This window comes from Mustela nigripes, chromosome 2 (assembly GCF_022355385.1).
Source record: "Mustela nigripes isolate SB6536 chromosome 2, MUSNIG.SB6536, whole genome shotgun sequence".
NCBI classification, from domain to species: domain Eukaryota; kingdom Metazoa; phylum Chordata; class Mammalia; order Carnivora; family Mustelidae; genus Mustela; species Mustela nigripes.
In genome coordinates this window covers 380,342-400,287 of record NC_081558.1, presented here as the reverse complement: position 1 = coordinate 400,287, position 19,946 = coordinate 380,342, and the positions used below count along the sequence as shown (strand labels likewise).

At 64.7% G+C, this 19,946-nt stretch overlaps 3 protein-coding genes across 4 annotated transcripts in view; 1 reads left to right on the top strand and 2 right to left on the bottom strand.

Annotated features, from left to right (window-relative positions):
• The window catches only part of MED16 (mediator complex subunit 16), a 13,310-nt gene extending 12,253 nt beyond the window's left edge, over nt 1-1,057 (top strand). For both annotated transcript variants that reach the window (XM_059388433.1, XM_059388434.1), the window contains exon 15: nt 385-1,057. In XM_059388433.1, the coding sequence (XP_059244416.1) occupies nt 385-511 (127 nt within the window). In that variant the 3' untranslated portion in view covers nt 512-1,057. The remainder of the gene's footprint in view (nt 1-384) is intronic.
• Nucleotides 1,058-3,598: 2,541 nt separating this feature from the next.
• On the bottom strand, nt 3,599-5,641 carry CFD (complement factor D). The gene is made up of 5 exons (XM_059387665.1): nt 5,410-5,641; nt 4,743-4,899; nt 4,513-4,657; nt 4,023-4,280; nt 3,599-3,817 (listed from the first exon to the last, which is right to left on the bottom strand). Exons 1-5 carry the CDS (start codon nt 5,465-5,467, stop codon nt 3,656-3,658), a joined length of 780 nt encoding a protein of 259 aa, XP_059243648.1. The 5' UTR covers nt 5,468-5,641; the 3' UTR covers nt 3,599-3,655.
• Nucleotides 5,642-8,034: 2,393 nt separating this feature from the next.
• LOC132009634 (neutrophil elastase-like) lies at nt 8,035-10,271 on the bottom strand. Its single transcript, XM_059387664.1, has 5 exons — nt 10,163-10,271; nt 9,617-9,773; nt 9,233-9,374; nt 8,473-8,703; nt 8,035-8,313 (listed from the first exon to the last, which is right to left on the bottom strand). Exons 1-5 carry the CDS (start codon nt 10,251-10,253, stop codon nt 8,113-8,115), a joined length of 822 nt encoding a protein of 273 aa, XP_059243647.1. The 5' UTR covers nt 10,254-10,271; the 3' UTR covers nt 8,035-8,112.
• Between the last annotated feature and the right edge of the window lie 9,675 nt (nt 10,272-19,946).

The window sequence follows — 19,946 nt, the reverse complement described above, 5'->3', positions numbered from 1 at the left end:
ACGGTGTTCGGTCCAAGGGGTAAGTACGGAACATCTACGATGTTCGGGCTCACAGCCTGTGCCCGCCCCCCAGGGAGCTCTCCAGGTCCGAGAGCACAGAAGCAAGCGTGGGCCCTGGACTGATACAACCTCAGTGGTTGGCTCACGATCCTGGACACAGGCTGTGGCTCCCAGGGTCGCCCTGCTAGGGAGCTGCCAAGCCGGGACTCAGAAGCCCCACGACCCTCGCTCGTTCACTCCCAGAGGGGAGGGGGGCAGTGCCTGAGCTGGGCTGTAAGGGTGTGCGGGAGGCAGCTCAGCGCAGGGGGGAGCTGCATGTGCCAGGGCCCCACGGCAGGTGGGACAGCCCCAGCCAGGGCCTCAGCCTCCCGGCTCTGCCCCCAGGTGTGGCTGCGTCACCATGCTCAGGTCACCCAATAAGACGACAGCCGTCAAGCAGTGGGAGCAGCGTTGGATCAAGAACTGTCTGTGCGGGGGGCTGTGGCGGCGGGTGCCCCTCAGCTGCCCCTGACGGGCCCTCGCCGGGGATGTTCCATGCTCTTCGGACCTTCGTCAGGCGCCCCGAGAAACAGCTGTCCTGGGAGTGTGGTTCTCTGCCCAGTCCAGCGAAGTCTGTGCCCCGTCAGCGGACCTGCAGGGGAGGACGTGGCCTGGGGGCGTACGATGGTCACCCACTGCCCAGTGGGTGCTGCTTTTTTTCTCTTCCTCGAAGCCTAACGGTGGCTCCCAGGCGGAGGGACCCCGGCCACCCGTCCGCCCGTGCCAGGTGTGGATGGAGATGGGCCTGTGGATCCCATGGCCACGGGCAGGACCACAGCACAGGACCTCCCTGGGTGCCCAGACCTCCAGCGGCTCCTGTGGAAGCCCCAAGTCCTGGCTCTGGGGCTCCAGGGCAGCCTGGGCCTCTGTCTAGAATGTGCCATGCGAACCTGAGGGCTGTCGGGCGTTTGTGTGGGTGCCGCCGGCGACACCAGCAGGGGCACCAGCTTCCATCTCTTCCAGCCGCACCCAGTGGTTCTGACCTTAGCAGGCCCAATAAACGTCCCGCCGGCTCACAGGGACGGCTCACAGGTGTCCTGTCCGTGCGGAGCTGCTGTGCCTCCCTGTCCCCGTCCCTGTTCTGGGCTCTTGTGCCCTCGGGTCTCACTGTCTTGCTGTCAGTGTTCCCTGAGCACCTAGTGCTAATCACGAGGTCCTTGCGGGGAGTCCCAGGCCGGGCGCAGTGGGGGGGCGGGGCGTCTGCGGATGCCCGTGTCTACCTCCTCTGGTCCCCCGCGTGCCCCCGCAATCGTCCCGTCCCCCCACTGCACACCGAGGCCTCTGGGTTTCTGGAAGCTCAGGCCTGGTTCCCTTGGGGTTCTGCCTTCTGTTGACAAGCACTTTCCCCAATTATGTCTTGCTCCGTGGACCCCAGACAGCGCCCTGCCTGTGGAGCGCTAATTGGTTCTCTTGTTCTCCTGCAGGAGCGCTGGGGGTGGGGGGTGCAGGCCAGGTGGAGGCCCCCGGGAGGTAAATGCTGCCTATATCTGTGTGCTCAGGGCTCTTTGAGCCCTGTTACCTGGCTGGGCCCTGTGCCCACCAGGGGCCAGCTGTCGGAGCTGATGCTTTCTGTGGGGATTTGGCACTCGTGGGCCCACGCTGGGGGCAGGTGTGAAGGTGGTGCTGCCTGCCTCTCCGCCTGCTCTGCTCATCAGCACTGCGGTCCCCCTTTAGTGACATGGGGACCCCAAGGGCATCCCCCGCTGGTCTAGGCGTGCCTGGATGTGTGGTCCCTGGGGACACACGGAGCCATCCATGAGCCCGGGGTGGGCAGTGTGCCAATCATTGGTCTGCCTCAGACAGAGGGCAGAGGCGGGGACGGTTTTGGGGAGCGGGAAGCGGCCTCTCCTCCCCAGAGAAGGGCTCCACGGGGGCCCCCTCCTGGACGGTGCCCAGCCCCCTCTGCTGTGCAGTGTGTGCCTCAGGTTCGGGGCTCCTGCCCCGTGCCTCCCACTGGGCCCTGTTCTTTGCCATGTGTCCTCAAGTCGTTTTTTAAGCTGGTTACTTGCTTTAGGACAGCGGGCCCGTTTCGCATTCCCTTTTCATGGGTTTAAGGTTAAGTTGTGGTTTTACGACATGAACACGACTCCTGCCGAGAGGTGGGTCCGGGTCCCCTCCTCTCGGGTCTGGCAGGGCTCTCCCGCGCCTGCGTCCGAGTCTGTGCGGAAGCGATGCCCGTGGCCCCTGCGTGGGTGGACGTGGCCTTGCTTGTGGCCCCTCTCCCTGGAGCCCGAGCCGCTGTGAGGAAGCCCCAGCACTAGGGGAGGCCGCTGAGGACGCCTGCGGGCCCCCAGGGCGGGGTGGGGTGGGGCAGGCCTCCCCAGTGTCTGTCCCCTTCCTGACCTGCAGGTGCCAGGGCTGGGCCCCCAGCGTCGGTCGTCAGCCTGCCCCCTGCCCCCTGCCCCTGTGCTGGCTAGATGTGAATTTCAGACAAACAAATGTTTTAGTACAAGCTCGTCCCAAATATTGTGTGATGACTCACGATGCAAGTTGTTTTTCTGAAATCGCCATTTACCTGGACATACTGTGTTTCTATTTGCCAAGTCTGGTAAGCCCCACCCCCAACCTGGACTGTCTCATTCAGGAAATACCCGCTGAATGGATGAGTCTCCTGTGTTGGAATGACCCGCACTTTTTCCCTACAGTTTGTTAAATTTGGCAGGAAGCCATGAGCCTCCCCTTGGCTCTCAGAAGGGCTGTGGGACTCAATTTCTGTGAGCAGGTGTCTGCCCCCAGTGCCCAGCCCAGGACTGAGTACACATTAGGTGCTCACTAAGTGCCTATTTCATACAGAGCGTATGACTCCCAAGGTGGACGCTCTATGGCAGGAAAGTGAAACTTGGCCACAGGTTCCAGCCCCCGTTCCCCAACCCCCAGTGGGGCCCCTGACTTCACCTCTCAGACCCTCCATCTCCTTTTCAACAAAAGGGAAGTCGTGAACCCCTTTGGTGGACCAAGCTTGACACCTGGACCAGCAGGGGCTGGGTCTCCACGGCTCCTCATCCGGGTGGGAGAAAGTGAAGTGCCTCCGGGTGTGGGTTCTGCCCTCTGACCTCCCTGTCGTGGCCCAGAAGGGTAAACTGAGGCCCAGGGTGCCAGTCAGTGTGGCTGCTCTAGGACGCCCATTCACCTAACTCATTCTGTCACCCTGGGAGCCGCTGGAGATGACCCTGAACGCATGTGCAGGGGTTCGGCTGAATCTGGGCTTTGCCTGGAAGCCTCCCGGGACCCCAGGAGAGTCGCGAGAGTCGCGAAGCCTTCGAGCCTCAGTGTCTGCATGTAGGACATGGGTCGTAAGAACACGACTGACTTCAGAGGGTCTGCGAGCCTAAGGCTCAGCCCCGAGCAGGGCGTCGCGCACAGTGGCCCTCCCGCCCGCTTGGGAAGGCCGGACATCCGTGGGAGGGGAAGGGGCACCTGGGACGTGAGCCCCTCCCGATCGCGCGTGGAAGAGTCGGGGCGCCCGGCTGCGGTCGAAGTGTCGAGCGCCGCCCTCGCCGCCCTCGGGCCCCGGGCCCCCTCCCCCCGCAGCCGGCGGCACGTGCTCAGCGCAGGCGGGTGCTTGCAGGACAGGACTTTATTGCTGGCCCCCGGGACCGCCGCCCCCCGGGACCCCTCAGGCGGCCGCACCCTCGGCCAGCACGCGGTCGATCCAGTCCGTGTAGCTCGCCAAGCGCGTGTAGATGCCGGGCTTCTTGCGGTTGCCGCACACGCGCGAGCCCGAAGTGACCACGGCTTCGGCCACGCCGCCGCACACCAGCGGGCCCCCGGAGTCGCCCTGTGGGGGCGGGCCGTGAGCGCTGCGTCCGCGCACCCCCAGGCCCCCGGTCCCCGCCCTTCCTGTCCTCCGCACCTGTCCGGACCTCGGTCCAGCCCCGTCCCCGGGGGCAGAGACCACAAGCCCCGCCCCCGGGCCCACCTCGCCGCACGCCGCGCCCCCTCGTGGCCCCGCCCCGCCCCTCGTGGCCCCGCCCCCGGCGCACCGCGCAGGTGTCGCGGCGGTTGCTCTCCCCACACATCATGCGCTCGGTGATGGTGCCGTCGTGGTACGTGCGCCGGTTGCAGGTGGCGCGGGCCATCACCCGCAGGGGCAGGTACTGCAGGCGGTCCGGCCGGCGGCCCGCGTAGCTGACCACACCCCAGCCGGCCACGTCGCAAAGCGTGCCGGCCTCCACGTCGCGGTCCTCGCGCTGCCAAGGCAGGGGCTGCACGGCGGGGCCCAGCTGGGCCTTCTCTGTCAGCTGCGGGACGGGGCGGAAGCGAGCGTCGGGGCGGGCGCGGGCGCGCGGGCGGGGGCCGTCCCGCAGGAGGGGCTGCGGCTGGCCTGGGGGCACGGGGGACGGGGGTCGGGGGAGGCGGGCCGGGACGGGGGTCGGGGGAGGCGGGCGGTCCCGCAGGAGGGGGTGCGGCTGGCCTGGGGGGACGGGGGTCGGGGGAGGCGGGCCGGGGTGCGTGCGGTTGGACCCGGCTGACCTTCAGCAGCAGGAGGTCGTGGTCGATGGTGTCGGGCCGGCTGCCTGGGTGGGGCACTGCGCGGAGCACGTCGTACCGGCGCTTGGAGGGCTCCGGCTGCGACAGGGAGTGCGCGCCCAGGACCACCTGCACCTTCCCGTCGGCCCTGGGAGTGGGGTCCGCCTCAGAGCCACGTCCCCACCCCGCCCAGACCCCCTCCCGCGCTCTTTGCTCCGCCTCCGGCCACTCACGCCTCCTCCAGGCAGTGTGCCGCGCTCAGGACCCACTGCTCAGACACCAGGAAGCCGCCGCATAAGTGCCTGCCGTTCACCTGCACCGATGCCATGTAGGGCCGCGCGTGGGACGCGGCCTCGCTGCCGCCCAGGATCCGCCCGCGAGGCTGCGCCGCTGGGGGTGGGCAGGTGGGCCTGAGCCCTCCAGGGCTGACCCGCACGGAGCCCGCACACCTCCCTCCAACCCCCCACGCCCCCACCCCCGGCCCCGCTGCAGCCCACGCCTGGGATTCTGCCCACCAGAGCTGCGAACTGCGCTGGGGACCAGGGCCACGGCGGGCGGACATAATGATAGGGAATGGTGGGCTGGGGGCAAATCCCGGGCCTGCGCACTGCGCCTAACAGCCTCAAGGCAGATGTGAGCTGAGGGGGGCTGCGGTCCTGCCGGCCTCAGCTTTGCTGGCCCCCAGTCCTGTCCCCTGCAGCCCCGTGAAGCCATGGATCCTCTCGATGGGGGCGTCTTACAGTCCAAGTTCTGAAAGTTCCTGGACTTGAGAGCCTTCCGTTCACGGGCACTCTGTCCCCTTTCCTGTCCACCTAGTGGAGCCAGTGGGGGGTGGTGCTGGCTGCCTGACTGCCCTCCAGACTGGTGGCTCCTGCTGTCCCCTCATCCAGGTCCACTCACCACAGACAGCGGCTCCCAGAAGGACCAGAGTCACCAGGCACATCCCGTGGCCTGCCATGCTGCTGCTGTGTGGCTGGAGCCTGCAGAGGGGGCACTTGTAGGACTGTGGCTGGGGGCGGTGCTTCCGCCTAGCCGCCTGTTGGGTGGGCAGCCGCCCAGCTGGGGACAGCGGCACCTGCCTGGCCTGCTTCCCACCTGGCCTGCTTCCTGCCTGCCCCGCGGTGGGGATAAGCTCCCTCAGTGCTCCAGCCCAAGAGTACGCAGGCAGGCGGCAGGAGACCCTCTGGACGGGGGAGAGCAGAGCAGGATGGACCCACCCTCCAGCCTCTCCTGCCCCCAGTCCCCCGCCCACTAGCCCCGGCTCTTCAGGGTGCCCTCACAGCCCCAAAGTTTCCCAACAGCAGCTGGACGCCGCAGCTGTGAACAACCAACTTCCTCCTTCTGTCCCTCCCTTCTTTCTCTTCCTCTCCAGCTGGGAGAGGAGGTTGGGTGGGGGCGGAGAGGTCATTTGATGGCTTTGTCCCTGGTGGTTCTGGGCCTGATACCCCAGCAACTCGAGTATTAGAAAGGCGGCGCGTAGGGGCAGCTGGGAAGCCTACTGGATACGAGTGATGGAAAAACCAAGTTAAGGGGCAATGAAGTGGCTGCCTTTGGCTCAGGTCAGGATCCCGGGGTCCTGGGATCGAGCCCCACATTGGGCTCTTGCTCAGCAGGGAGTCTGCTTCTCCCTCTGCCTCTCCCCCTGCTCGTGATCTCTCTCTCTTTCAAATAAATAAATAACAATCTTTTTGAAGAACTAAAAGAACATGGGGCGCCAGGGTGACTCAGTGGGTGAAGCGTCTGCCTTCGGCTCAGCTCATGATCCCGAGGTCCTGGGATCCAGCCCCACACAGAGAGCCTGCTTCTCCGTCTCCCTCCACCCCTTCCCCCAGCTTGTACATTCATTCTCTCTTTCTGACGAATAAATTTTTTTAAAAAATTTAAGAAAAAGAAACAGAACAATCAAATTGAACTCGATGGAGTCTTCAAGGAAATTTAAATGGAAATTTCAGGGTCTACCTTCAGGTTAGGCTTGATCCAGGTACCTGAATAATATCAGGTTTCTATGTTTCTGGTTTCTTCTCACCTCTTTGGTGGCTTTTCTCCTCACCAGGCTCTCCTGTTGTGGGCCCATGGGCCGCAGACTCAGCCCAGTGGCTCAGTGGGCCCTTTCCCAGAATTCCCCTTCATTCCAACCAGCTTCTCAAGGCTGTGTCTGTCTGGTTCACTGAGCTTTGATTGCATGTCCCCTCCCAAACCAATCACTGTGAGCAAGGCACAGCAGGCTCTGATGAGCACAAGGTGGGTTACGTGGCCCTTTATAAGGTGGGGATGACGGATCAATGTCTTGTGAACCTATGGCGGGGCCAGTGCTGGGACCACGAGGGTGGGGTGGACTGCAGTGGACACGGCTGCTGCTTTCCTCTTCCCAGTGGACTGTTTCATACACAGAAGAATAGAAAAAATACAACCAGTGTGATTTGTTAGTTCTTAACATGTTTACTTATTAAAATCAGAAACTCTGAACAAAAGTCCGTTAGGGTATGGAGTCCAGATTATGTAAGAGTTGCGAATTGCGACAAAATTTGGGAATGACTCAGCAGGACAAGACAGTTCAATAAATAACCTTGAATGCCCCCAGATGCTGTGCTGGCGAGCAGAGAGCACTAGTGTGGCGTTGGAAGCTACCCCTGGGTGGTCCAGTCGGTTAAGCATCCGTCTTTGGCTCAGGTCATGAGCCCTGGGTTGGTCCAGGGATCCAGCCTCACATTGGGCTCCCCGCTTCTCCCTCTGCCTGCTGCTCCCCCTCCCCTGCCTGTGCTCGGTCTCTTAAATAAGTAGGTAGGTATGAAAAGGCTCGCTCTGGCTAGGTAGGCCCTTACAGGTAGAGGATAGACACCCCATGCTGTGCTGGCACGGACAGACCGCTAGGCTGTACCCCAGTGTTCCGGTGGAGGAGCAAATTGGAGGACAGACACCGTAGCAGACAGGACTGGGAGGAGGTGTTGTGAGGGGAGCTGCTGGCAACAGCCCCGGGCGGGCGGAGGGAGCACCAAAGCCCAGAAGAAGGAGAGCCCAGGCTGGTGACCCCCAGCAGGAGTGGAGGTCCGAGGGGTGGGAAGGGCTGAGGCCAGTCTGGGGCCTGGACCACTTACCTCCCTCCTTCCTGCAGGGAAACTGAGCCTCAGGGAAAGAGAGCCAGTTGCCCAAAGTCACAGAGCTGGGACTCAAACCTAGGCTCCTGGGCGGCGCAGCCTCGCACCTGTGTGGACCCCCAGCCCTTCATCTGTGAAACGGGGGGCGTGAGTAGGACCTGCTTTAAGGGCCAGAGAGAGGGCATGGGCAGGTCCTGCACCCCGCGACCCTCAGGGAGCTCCCGCCGGGCACCGTCACCCCCCGCAGCACCAATTCCACTGGCTGAGCCTGGGAACCGAAATGGCAACTGGGCTCCTTCTGTGGAGGGTGGGGAAGGGGCTTCCTACCCTGAGGCCCTGGGTTTACCGCTCGTTGGTGACAGCACACTTGTGAGATTTTCCAGATGCTAGACCCAGCTAGACCCAGCGACGCAGCCACCAACACCGGACGTGTTCGTACAAAACAGGGTTTTTATTGTGTGTGGTGCAAAGGGGGCATGCGGGCCAGGCCTGGCCTGGGGCAGCCCTTCTAGATGGTCCTGCCGGCCGGGTCCCGTGGGTGGACGGGCGGCCCGTCGTCCCGGCGGCGGATGATGGAGTTTATCCAGTCTGCAAACTGGGCGACGGGAGCAAAGGCGTCTGGGTAGATCCCGGAGCCGCAGCCCCCGCGGATGAAGGAGTCGATGCCCTGGACGAGCCCGTTGCAAACCAGGGGCCCGCCGGAGTCCCCCTGCGGAGACAGACAGGGCTGGGGGCCGGCGTCTGGGGCTCGGGTCAGCCCGGCCGGAGCCCTCCCACAGAGACGGACAGGAGTGGGGGGTGTTGGGGGGCTGGGTTTCTGGGGGCAGGAGCGGGGTGGGGATGCAGGGGAGGGGCTGGTGGTACGCACAAAGCAGATGCCAGCCTGCCGGCGGGGCACCAGCGTGCACACGTTGGTACGGCGACAGAGTGCGGTCACCACGGTCACATTGAGCTCCTGCAGGACCCTGGCCAGTGGCCGGGCCGTGCCCAGCTGGCCCCAGCCTATGGCCAGGCACGGGACCCCACTGCCCACGCCTTGATTCTGGGCAGGCAGCCTGGCCAACCGCACGTTCCTGTTGATGGTGGCCGACCCGTTGAGCTGCAGGGCCGGATGGCATGTCAGAGCTTCCCCGGAGGGGGGAGGCGTGGCCCTCCCCTCCCCGGGCCTCAGTTTCCCCATCTCTACAGTGGGAGCGACCACAGTGGCTCAGAGCATCTCTGGACGTCTTGAATGCAGTAAACGGTAGGTACTCAATAAAACACAGCATTCCAGAACATTCTCAGACAAGAATCCTAACTTGTAAGGACTAGGGAAAAGAGGGTTTCCTCCTTAAATCTCCCGCCAGCTGAATGTGGGGAATTTTGCCCCATTTCACAGACAGGAGCGGTCCGTGTGCTTGGTCCCATAAAATGAGTTTGTGGATCGGCAACGGCTCAGAGCTCCCCCTAGGATCTCATCTGATTTCTCAACGGCCCTGCCGGGTGGCGTTTGTTTCACCCTGTTACAGAGGTGGGGACTGAGGCACAACGAGGTGACGTACCCACTTAGAGCCGGGGCCCCAGCCGCAGTCTCCAGCCCCCTCCCCAGGAGTCCTGCCCTGGGCGTCCCCCCCCAACCGGCTTCCCACCTGGAGGATCACGATGTCATTCAGCAGCCTCTGCGGGTCGAAGCCGCTTTCGAAGACCCGCCGGATGGCGAAGGATTGCGTCGTGGGCTCTCGCTGCCCCAGGTCATGAGCCCCCAGGACCACCACCACCGACCGGAAGTTCCTCAAGCAAGGGAGAGACAGGAGGTGACTGGAGGTGGCCCCGGTGGTGGGGAGCCCCGAGAGCACAGATGTGCCCCCTCTGAGCCCGGTGGGGGGGAAGGGGCGCTCATGGGGCGCGGGCGGGCGCGGGGCAGGCTCAGGGCAGACCCCTGGGGGGACCGCAGGCGCCCAGTCTCGCTCTCTCCCCGCACACAGATGCGGGAACGGGGCTCCAAGGAGGGAAGGCGGGACGGGGGCACTCACAGACCGTCCACGCAGTGGGCAGCCGACATGACGAAGTTGGGGGCGATGAGGGTAGCCCCGCAGAAGTGGCCTCCACGCCGCTGTAGGGACACCATGAAGGGCCATGCGTGGGGCCGGGCCGCGCGGCCCCCCACGATCTCCGAGGCCAAGGCTGGGCCTGAGGACACCGGGAGGGGGTGGAGCGGTGAGGCCCATGGAGGGGCCCTGCGGAGCGGGTGTCCTCCGACGGGACAGCAGGGCGGGGGCTCCTCACGGGCCTGCGGCCCCCGTGAGGGAACTGAGGCCCAAAGGGCAGAGGGGACCTGCCACCCCCCACACCTCAACCCGGCACAGCTGGACTGAGACCCCACGGCTTCGGAGTCCTCAGGGTGCGACCTCTGGTTCAGCCCGGCTCCGGGCTCCCTGGGCGGCCTCAGCACTCAGAGCCGGCGTCCTCCTGTGCCGACGGGCCCCCTTGTCCCGCTGCTACCTCCCGACAAGGGTGAGGGCCCTGAGGGTCTGGGCAGGTGGGGAGGGATGGACAGACAGACCCGTGGCCCCACTCACCGCCCAGCAGCGCGGCCAGCAGCAGGGGGACAAGGGTAGGGCTGGAGGAGCTGTGGTTTGGGGTCATGGCGGGGCCGGGGCTCTGGCGCATCTGCCCCCCTCCCGTGCCCACCCATGCCTCTTATAGCCCCACGCCTGGAGGCCGTTACAGGGGCCCCACCGTGGGGCCAGGTGTCCCCACTTCCTCTCCCCGACCCTGGGAGGTGAGTGACGGGAAGAGGCGGGTGGGAGAGTGTCGAGGGGCCCAGCGGGGTCTCAGCGAGGGTCGGATAAACATTGTTTTTAGTATAATTAGCTCCCAAATATTGCACAGGACACACTTGTCTGTAGTTAGTCCCTGTTCGCCTGACATTCACGTAGAACTAGGTGTCCTGTGTGTTTCCTAAATCTGGCACCCTGGGCCCAAAAGTCCTTGGCTGGGGCCCCGCATGTGCCTCAGTTTACCCAGGGCACCATGCAAGGTCCTGACATTCCACAGGGGCGGCAAGGCTGCTGGGCCCCCATCGGAGACGAGGCAGAGCGAGGGCCTCCCCCATGAGTTCCCATCCAGTGACCCCCAAGAGATCTGGGGCCGGCCCCAGGCCCCACAGTTCACAGCAGGGTAGGGTCTGCAGCCCCTCCTGATCAGGGCCGGGCCCTCCAGCCTCTACGGCTATAGCTCAGGCAGAGCTCACTCTCAGTGGGGCCAGAAATTCTGGGAAGCAGCCCCTGGTCCCCAACTCCCTGAGCGCCGCAGAACCCCCTCCCCACCCCAGCACGGCCGGCCAGCGGCCCTGGATCCCAGCCCCAGCCTGCAGGCTGGGGTGCTCCTGCCTGGAGCAGCAGAGGAACTCAGAGGAACAACAGAGCCGGGGTCCCCAGGGCCCAGCCCCCACCCCCATGACCCCTGGTCCACTTCCCGCCTCCCCCAGGATGCTCCAGCTCCAACAGCCTGCGGGCCACTGTCGCAAGAAGCAACGTTCTCCCGGCTCAGGCAAGGTTTGGGGGAAGGAGCAACGGATCCTCCCACAGGCTGGGGGGGGCAGGGCTGCCCAGAGCTGGGGCCATGGTCAGGGTCCCCTTTGTCCCACATGGCCGCAGATAGCGAATCCCATACTCTGCAGGGGTGAGGACACCCGCCCTGCTGTCCCCGAGCCCGGCATACAGCAGGTGCTCCATGCCTACTCTTTGTCCCCCCCCTTGGTCTGATGCACAGTGACAAGGCCTGCCCCCTCCCCTCCTGGCAGGGTCCCCCCAACCTGCTTTGTTCAAGTGACCATAGAGCACTTAGTAAGCACCCCTTTCCAGTCTGGGGATGGGGGGGAGGGGAGGCAGCCCTGTCTTTGGAGGAAGTGGCTCTGCAGGGACGGCAGATGTCACCAACGCTGCATCTGTTGAGCACCATCTGTATACCATGTTCATCCGTGTCATGGTGGTCAGGTGTGCTGACTTTGGGTTCATACCCTCATGTGGCCGCTTGCCTACTGACGGGTCCAGGCCACCGGCTCTAGCGCTCTGTGCCTCAGTGTCCCCGTCAGGAGGACGACAGCTTGCACCAGGCTCTGTCTCCTGGCGGGCACAAGGATGAAAGGAACGGAGGTTTCTGAAGTCCTGAGATAAGAAAGTGCTGTCCTTGAGGGTTGTTAACCATTAACCTCCCTTAGGAGGGCAGGTGGGGCCGCCTTGGGGAGGCTCTAATTCCGGACCAGAGTGACCAGTCAGCAGAGTGACTCTGCGGCACATGCCGGGGAACAGGCCTGGCGCCCGCGGGCTACGTGCACATTAGGCGGTCTGAGTTAGGCCACAATAAGAAAGTGATTTGAGTGTGGGGGTGGCCCCCCGGGTGCAGACCCCGGCCGCCGGGGGACCCTCAGTCCCAGAGACCCCCGCTCTGGGGTTTTGTGAGTCGCTGAGTCTCCACAAGCCCAGCCCACCTCTAGCAAATCACCCCGACGCCCGGTCCTCGGCTCCTGGGGTCTGATCCCGGCTGCGAGCCCACGTCCCCGAGCCAGCGTCACAGGCATGAGCCCACGGGAAAGCGGGGTGGCGGGGGCCGCCGGCGCTCTGGGCTCTCCGATCCCATCAGTGGGCTCCATTCCCTCCAGCAAGCCTCCCTGACCCCCTTCTCTGGGCACTAAAGGTCCCTCTGGGCTTTTTAGGGAAACCACTTCCCTGCCTCGCTCCTGGGGGATTCGGGGAATTCCTGACATCCTCGCGCGCTCATCCGCAAACGTTTCCCAGGATCGGGCCACGACGTCGGTGCGGGCAGGCTGCTGTGAGCGTGGGGCTCCTGCCCCGCTGCGGTCAGCCGCGAGGCAAGAGCTGTGAAGAGGGCGGGCGTGGGGGCTGGGGGGCGGGGGGAGGGGGCGCCGAGGTGCACGCTGCCGCCAGGTGGCAGCAGAGTCGATCCAGAGGGGAAGCCCCGCCTCCCCAGTCCTTGAGGCCCCGCCTCCCCAGTCCGTGAGGCCCCGCCTTCCCAGTCCGTGAGGCCCCGCCTTCCCAGTCCGTGTGGCCCCGCCTTCCCAGTCCGTGAGGCCCCGCCTCCCCAGTCCGTGAGGCCCCGCCTTCCCAGTCCGTGAGGCCCCGCCTTCCCAGTCCGTGTGGCCCCGCCTTCCCAGTCCGTGAGGCCCCTCTCTGAGACTTGACGGCCTCCTCGCCGCGACCACCCGCCCCCTCCTGGTCAATGCCCCTGGCCTCTTCCCAGCCTCCGACCTCTCCTGTAGGCCCAGCCCAGTCCATTTCCGGGACCCCGCCGCCCCCTGACCTCTCCTCTCGGCCTCGCCCATCCCATCCACACGCAGGCCTCGCTGGTCCTGAGGCGGAGCCTTCACACCTGCTGTGCCCCTGCCCGCGGCCCCTCCGTTCCTCTCCAAGCAGCGGCAGTCAGCTCAGGCATGGCCACCTCCTCCAGGAAGCCTCCCTAATGATCCCTGTGCTGGGAGCTGGGGGAACAGAGCTGGTCCCTGACGGCCTCCCTGGACAGTTCTGGAAATGGCTGGGTGACTCCATTTTCTAGACAAGGAACCTGAGAGACGGGTAGCGACTTAACCAGGGTCACCCTGCAGGGCTGGGTTAAAACCCGAGTCCGTGTGGGTCCGGGAAGTGAGACCCACCATGACCTGAGCCCTCCAGGCCTCTGCCCCAACCCCCCATCCTGAGTTTGGGGCTCGGGGACAGGTCGTCCTCAGCCACTCTCAGCACTAAGAAAGGACAGGCAGAAGCCTGGGAAGGAGTTTCCACTTTTGCTTTGCTGACGTGGCCGAGGGGTGCGGGCCTCCCGAGAACCCTGCCGCGCGGTAAGGGCCATCCGCGGGCGGGGGAGGGAGGAAGCAGCCTCCTGCTCAAACTCTGCACACAGTTCCCCAACTCAGGGCTGTGGTCGCCCCCTGGCTTGGGGCCCCTGCGGGAAGGGTCGGCGGCCTCACAGGCCGCCCTCCAACCCCGCATGGGCCCCATCCACGGGGCGGGGTGGGGGGGGCGGCCGGAGCGCTGGGGGGTGGTACCGTCCCAGACCACAGAGGGGGCCACAGTCTGAAGGATGTGGCTGCAGACCAAGAGGCTGCTGAGTCCTCCAGGAAGGGTGGGGACAGGTGGGTGGGCCACCTGGGCTGGGCCGAGATGGCCACGGTGTGAGAGGCTGGGGTGCCATCTAGGGGTAAATGTTTAGAGTCCGGATTTCTCTTTGGAGGTGCGGACGAGGAGGGAGATAAGGCCAGCAGAGAGCAGCGCCTACTGCATACGCGGCCCCTGGATTCGGGCTGTGGCTCCCTGAACAACACCGAAATGACCCTAACCCACACTACCCAAGGGGAGAAAGCCCCCAGGCCCACGAAGGCTGCTGCATTCACTCAGCCCACCCTGCCTTGTGGGGGCGAGGCCGGCCCGCACATCACCCCACGGAAGCCCCCCCCCCCCCCGCGTCCAGGTCCAGGTGGGGACACCCACTGCGGCCCGCAGCTGCTCAGTGAGTGCCCGGCCACCGTCCGTCCCCCGGGCCGTCCCTAGGGTCCCTTCTGTTCCGGGGCACCCAGGCCCCCCGGGAGCCCCTCTGGCCACGTGGCCAGGCCGCCAGGTGCTGGGGACACGCACGTTCAGGGCCGATGCCGGAGCTGCAGCGAGCGACAGTGAGGGGCGTCTGGGAAACCTGGGGGCACCAGCCGGGCCTGCTGGGGGCGGGGAAGTCCGGCTGGGGCAGAGCGCGGTCGGCCGGCCCCACAACCTCCCCCCGCATCCATGCACGTCCTGCCTACGCCGAACGGCCTCTTCCAGCACTTGGCCCACACCGTCCCCTCCACCTGGCGCCTCTCACTCACCCTCCGGCTCCACCTGGAAGTTACCTCCTCCGGGGAGCCTGCCCTGCCGATCCTCTAAACCCTGCCAGGGCTGTTTTCTCCGACTCCAGGGGCCTCTGCCTTGTAACATTGGTCACGTTGGTTGATGAGTTCACTCACAAAACACTGGGTGCCAGCTGAATTCTTGGTCCTATACCAGGCCCTGGGGATCCTGCCTCTGCCCCCAGGAGCCCATTTTCAGGGTGGGAGGCCCAGGCCCAGGAGAGGAGGACTGAAGGTAGAGTGGAGGTGAGCGGGAAAGCGGGGAGGGGTTAAGTTACACCAAGAAGGGTAAGGCTGGCTGCAAGGCTGGGGGTGGCCAGGGCCAGGCTGGGAGGCAGGAGCCCCCAAAGGGTGACTGTGGGGCTGCCCGATGACTCTGTTGCTGCCAAGCCAGTTGCACATCCGGCCGTGTCCCAGCATCTGCACGGGGCTTTGTAAACAGTAGGCACTCCATAAATGCATACTGTGGGATGAGTGATGGGGTCCTGCAGGCCTGCTGGCCCCGCCCACCCACCCAACGCTGTGCATCGCCGCTGACTTCAAACAGGTGAGCAAAGCGGACTTCGGCAGGTGGACTCGGGGTCAGCGGGGGTGGGCCCAGGCGCCACACCCACCAGGACGGAGCTGCTGAGGAACCCAGGTGCCTGTCTTCTGGCCCCTCGTTCACTGGTTCCCGTGCCCCGAGACACCCAGAGCACAGCCCCCTCGGTGACTGACTCTCCAAAGCTGCCTGGGAGGGCCTGACCACCTGGTCTGCGCTCTTGCCCCTGAGCTATGACGGGTGCTGGGCCTGGGGTCAGGACACGTGGCTTGAGCTCACCCCTCCTGGGCCTTGTCCTGACACCAGGGGCCCAGCTCAGGCTGCAGAGCAGCGGAAAGGCTTCACCTAGTTTGGCACAAGAGGGTTGGGCAGAGGGAAGGAGGGGGTGGCCTGGGGCAGGGCCAGCTCCCCTCCTGGACCTCAGGGCAGGACTGGCCCCCCCCAAAACCCCAGGGAAGGGCTGCCTCCCCCGCAGACCCCAGGGCAGGGCCAGGCTCACAGGACTGCGGGAGTGGACAGTGGGCAGCACAGAGCTTGAACGGATGCCCGCCACGTAGGGCTGCGAGTGGGGCTCAGCTTCTGGCCCATGCGTGGTCTCTGCCACCACTGGGGCCCAGGGAGCCCCCAGACTGGGAGAGGGCAAAGCCACTGTGTGACCTCATCCAGGCCCAGGACCTCTTGGAGCCTCCATCTCCCCATCTGGAAAATGGGTGTCCCATGGCCTGCCCGCATGCCGCTCCCCCCACCCCGGCCTCTGTGCTATGCGCCCCCCACGTGCCCCCACCTCCCCCGCACCCACGCCCGCACCCACGGCTGTGCCCGCCCCCGCCCCCCGCACCGGCACCTGCGGAAGCGGGAAGCTCACCACTCACCTTTCCTTCCCAGGAACCCCGCGAGGTTCTGCCCGTTTTACAGACGCCCAATCGGCCAAACGGCCCAGAGATGCCCCATTCCCTCCTCGTCCCTCCCCTCGGGGCGTTCATCACAGCAGTAGCTGGAGCCTGCCCTGGTCCTGCGTCGCGTCCCCACTGCTGCCGTGAGGGCCCTAGATGGACTGGCTGGAGGGCACATTCCCCCAGAATCAGCAGGGCCCAGGCAGACAGAGGGTCACGCGGCCCGACCCATGGCCAGCAGGACGGGTGTGAGGGTCATGGCCGTGGTGGGGCTGGGGCGCCGGGGTCCCCCCGCCTGCCCCCCTCACTTCCACCCTGCACCACTGGGACCACGGGGAGCGTGGGAGTTTAGAACTGCACCCCAGGGAGGACGCAGGGGCGTGACTGTGTCCCAGGGGACACAGGGCAGTGTCCGGGGACGTCTGTGACTGCTGCCCTGGAGCTTCTGGTACCGAGGGGCTGGGGTCAGCAATGTGGCTCGGCCCCAGCCCAGCCCCGGAGCCCCCACAGAGAACGACCCTCTGTCCACGTCTGCAAGGAGACGTCCAGGTGGAAAGGAGATATATATTTTTAAGATTTTCTCTCTCTCTCTCTCTCTCTCTTTCTTTGACAGCGAGAGCACAGGCAGGGAGCACAGGCAGAGGGAGAGGGAGACGCAGGATCCCCGCAGAGCAGGGAGCCTGACGCCGGGCTCTATCCCAGGACCCTGAGATCACGACCTGAGCCGCCCAGGTGCCCCTAAGAGGAAATGTTTGTGCATTTATTGCTAAGTGGGAGATTTAAACCCGCAGAAATGTAGAGAGAGGAGCTCACCAAACCTGGGGACAAAGAAAGAAACACTTTTAACTCTTCATCTTGGGAGGACGTCATGCTTGCGGAAGTCAGAAGCTGCCCGAGGTGTGTGCCGCCGACTTCCCCCGGCACAGCCGGGACTGCAGGTTGGTGGCCTCCTGCATCGGCCGGTGTCCCTGTCTCCTCCGCTCCGGGACGGCGCTGTGGCCTCTCCTGTCCCTTGGCGATGTTTGCAGGGAACTCACGGGTCGGCAGGGGCCCGAGTGTGCGGTTGGCGGTGGGCAGCGCTCCTGCGTTCTTGGCGGGAGTCCCACGGGTGACGCTGGGGCTCCTCGGGCACCGCCTCCGAGGCCGCTGCGGATGGTGCTGACCTGGAGCCCTGCCCGGTGGCTCCGAGAGGTCCACTCCCGCATTGGCACACCCTCAGCCAGGGCTGCGTCCCTTCTGTCTGTCCCCCCACAGACATCAACTGGCTTCTGCCCTCTGGACGGGCCATGCCTTCCATCGGGCCAGCCCCTGTGTCCACACACCCCGGGGCGTCCACCTTCGCCTGCGTGGGGGCCCACGTTCACCTGCGGAAACCGGAGGGCTGTGGGGTGCCCAGCGACCCCCCCCCGGCGCCAGCTGGGCAGAGCTGCCCGGGCCTCCACCTCCCCACTGGTGACGTGGGGACAGCGGTAGCACCGTCCTCAGGGCGGTGACGTTTGGAAGGTGCTCGGCCCACAGCGAGGGTGAGGTAAGCGCGGGAAGGCACCCTGTCCCTGTCACCACCCTACCCAGCTCAGCCCCTCCTCATTCCCAGGCTCTTCTGGGAGCAGACACACACCTGCCGCCTGGACTCGGGTTCTGCTGGGCTCTGGGGTCCTGGGGCGGACACATGGCCTCCTGAGCGTCAGTCTCCCCAGCTGCTGAGTGGGGCCATGAGAACGTTCGGCCGGCGTTCTCAGCCCTGCCCCGTGGGGCTTCAGTTTCCAAACACACAGAGGAGCTTGTCAGCCGTTAGCTGACAGACGAACAGACACACGTGTGGTCCCCACGCACGGGAGCGTCCCCCAGCTGTGGACAGGAGCAAGGCCCCCACCTGCCACCCCGAGGACGGACCCCGAGCCCACAGCATGCAGGGAGGGAACCAGACACAGGCGGCCACGTAGGGTGTGAGTCCACGCGTGCGACACCCCAGACCAGGCTCCTCCCCGGACCGGAAGGGGGCTCGTGGGGGCCGGGGGCTGTGGGAGGGGTGTGGGGTGACAGCTGATGGGGACGGGGTTGCCGTTGGGGAGATGGAACGTTCTGGAAGTAGACAGAGGTGATGGCTGACCACTGGGTTGTAACTTTAAAATGGTGAATTTGGGGGCGCCTGGGTGGCTCCGTGGGTTAAGCGTCTGCCTTCGGCTCAGGTCATGGTCCCAGGGTCCTGGGATCGAGCCCCGCATCGGGCTCTCTGCTGAGCCGGGGTCCTGCTTCCCCCGTCTCTGCCTGCCTCTCTGCCTGCTTGTGATCTCTGTCTGTCAAATGAATAAATAAAATCTTACAAAGAATAAAAATAAAATAAAATGAGGAAGTCTTAGGATTACAACAGAAAGACAGATGGTCCCGTTTCGAGACCCGCAAAGCAGCTGAGTGGACACTGCCCACAGCCAGGATGCAAACGGCCAAGGGCGGCGAAAAGATGCTGGAAACCGGCGCCGGGGAGCAGGCGCAGCTGGGCGGAGCCACAACTAGACTCCGCCCTGTCCCCCCCCAGGACGGCCCCAAGGAGAGACCCTGGAACGGGGCTCTGAAGGCCGTGGGGGACCGGGGCCAGACACTGCTGGGGGACAGTCTGGCCGCTCTCAGGAAGATCCGCGGAGGACACACCCCGGAGCAGTTTAGGGCCAGGGACGCGGACAGACCGGTGCGCATGGACGCCGGCGGCCGCCAGAGGGTGGGAACGGCCCCACATGTCCCTACGCGGGTGAGCAGATACACGTGCGGCCACACGCGGGAGCGGCAAGGAGCCAGGCGCCCCGCGTGTGGCCCCGGGGACGGACCCCGAGCCCACGACACGCAGGGAAGGAACGAGACAGAGGCGGCCTCGCGGGGTGTGAGTGCACGTCCAGGCCAGGCTCCTCCGTGCGAGGGGAGGGGCTCGTGCGGGGCCGGGGCTGGGGACTGACAGCTGATGAGATGGGGTCTGTTTGGAGTGATGGAATGTTCTGGAATTCGACTGTGATGATGCTTACACAACTCTGTGAAGATATTAAAAAACCACTGCATGGCAGTTTAAAACAGCTCATTTTTTTAAAGCTTTTATTTATTTATTTGACAGAGAGACACAGCAGGAGAGGGCACACAAACGGGGAGGGTGAGGGAGAAGCAGGCCTCCTGCTGAGCAGGGAGCCCCATGTGGGGCTCGATCCTGGGACCCAGGGATCATGACCTGAGCCCAAGGCTGATGCTTCACTGACTGAGCCACCCAGGTGTCCCTTACAACAACTAATTTTTAATTTATTTTCTTTTTTTTCGAGATTTTATTTATTTATGAGAGCGAGCGAGTGTGCGCAAGCAGGGGGAGTGGCAGGTGGACGGAGGCGGAGGGAGAGGGAGAAGCAGGCTTCCCGCGGAGCAGGGAGCACGATGTGGAACTTGATCCCGGGACCCTGGGATCCTGATCTGAGCCGAAGGCAGAAGCTTAACCGACCTAGACACCCAGGCGCCCCCAAACAGCTCATTTTTTAAAATGGGTTTATTTCCAAGGTGAGACTGAGAGGTTTGAGAAGGGTGGTGGCCCCCATGGCTCCGGGACACCAGAGTGTCTGGAGCTGTGGGGGGCTCTTCCAGGGTGCTTTTCCCCTCCCACGGGCGGCTTGGGGAGTGGGTGTCAGGGTGGAATGCTGTGGTCGTGGGGGCTTCGGCCAGGTCCTCTCCAAGCCTCATGGTGCAGTGTCCCTTTCTGCCCATCAGGCCTCTGCCTCCGTCCAGGGCCCTCAAGTCTGCTTCCTCCTCCCCCTCCTGATCCTGCCCGTCCACCCTTTCCTCTCCCATGGACCAGGCTGGCCAGAGCACAGTGGGAGAAAGCTCCGTCCGTCCCCACCTGGGAGCCCTCAGGGTCCCGGCGCACCAATCCCCCAGGAGCTGCTGTGAGTGAGTTAGTACGGGCGTGTTTCTGAGCAGCACGCCCTGTGCACAACCCTTCTTTCCTGCTAAACCCTCCTGTGGGTCCCTAGTGTCCCAGACATAAGTCCAGGCTCCCCAGCTGGGCGATG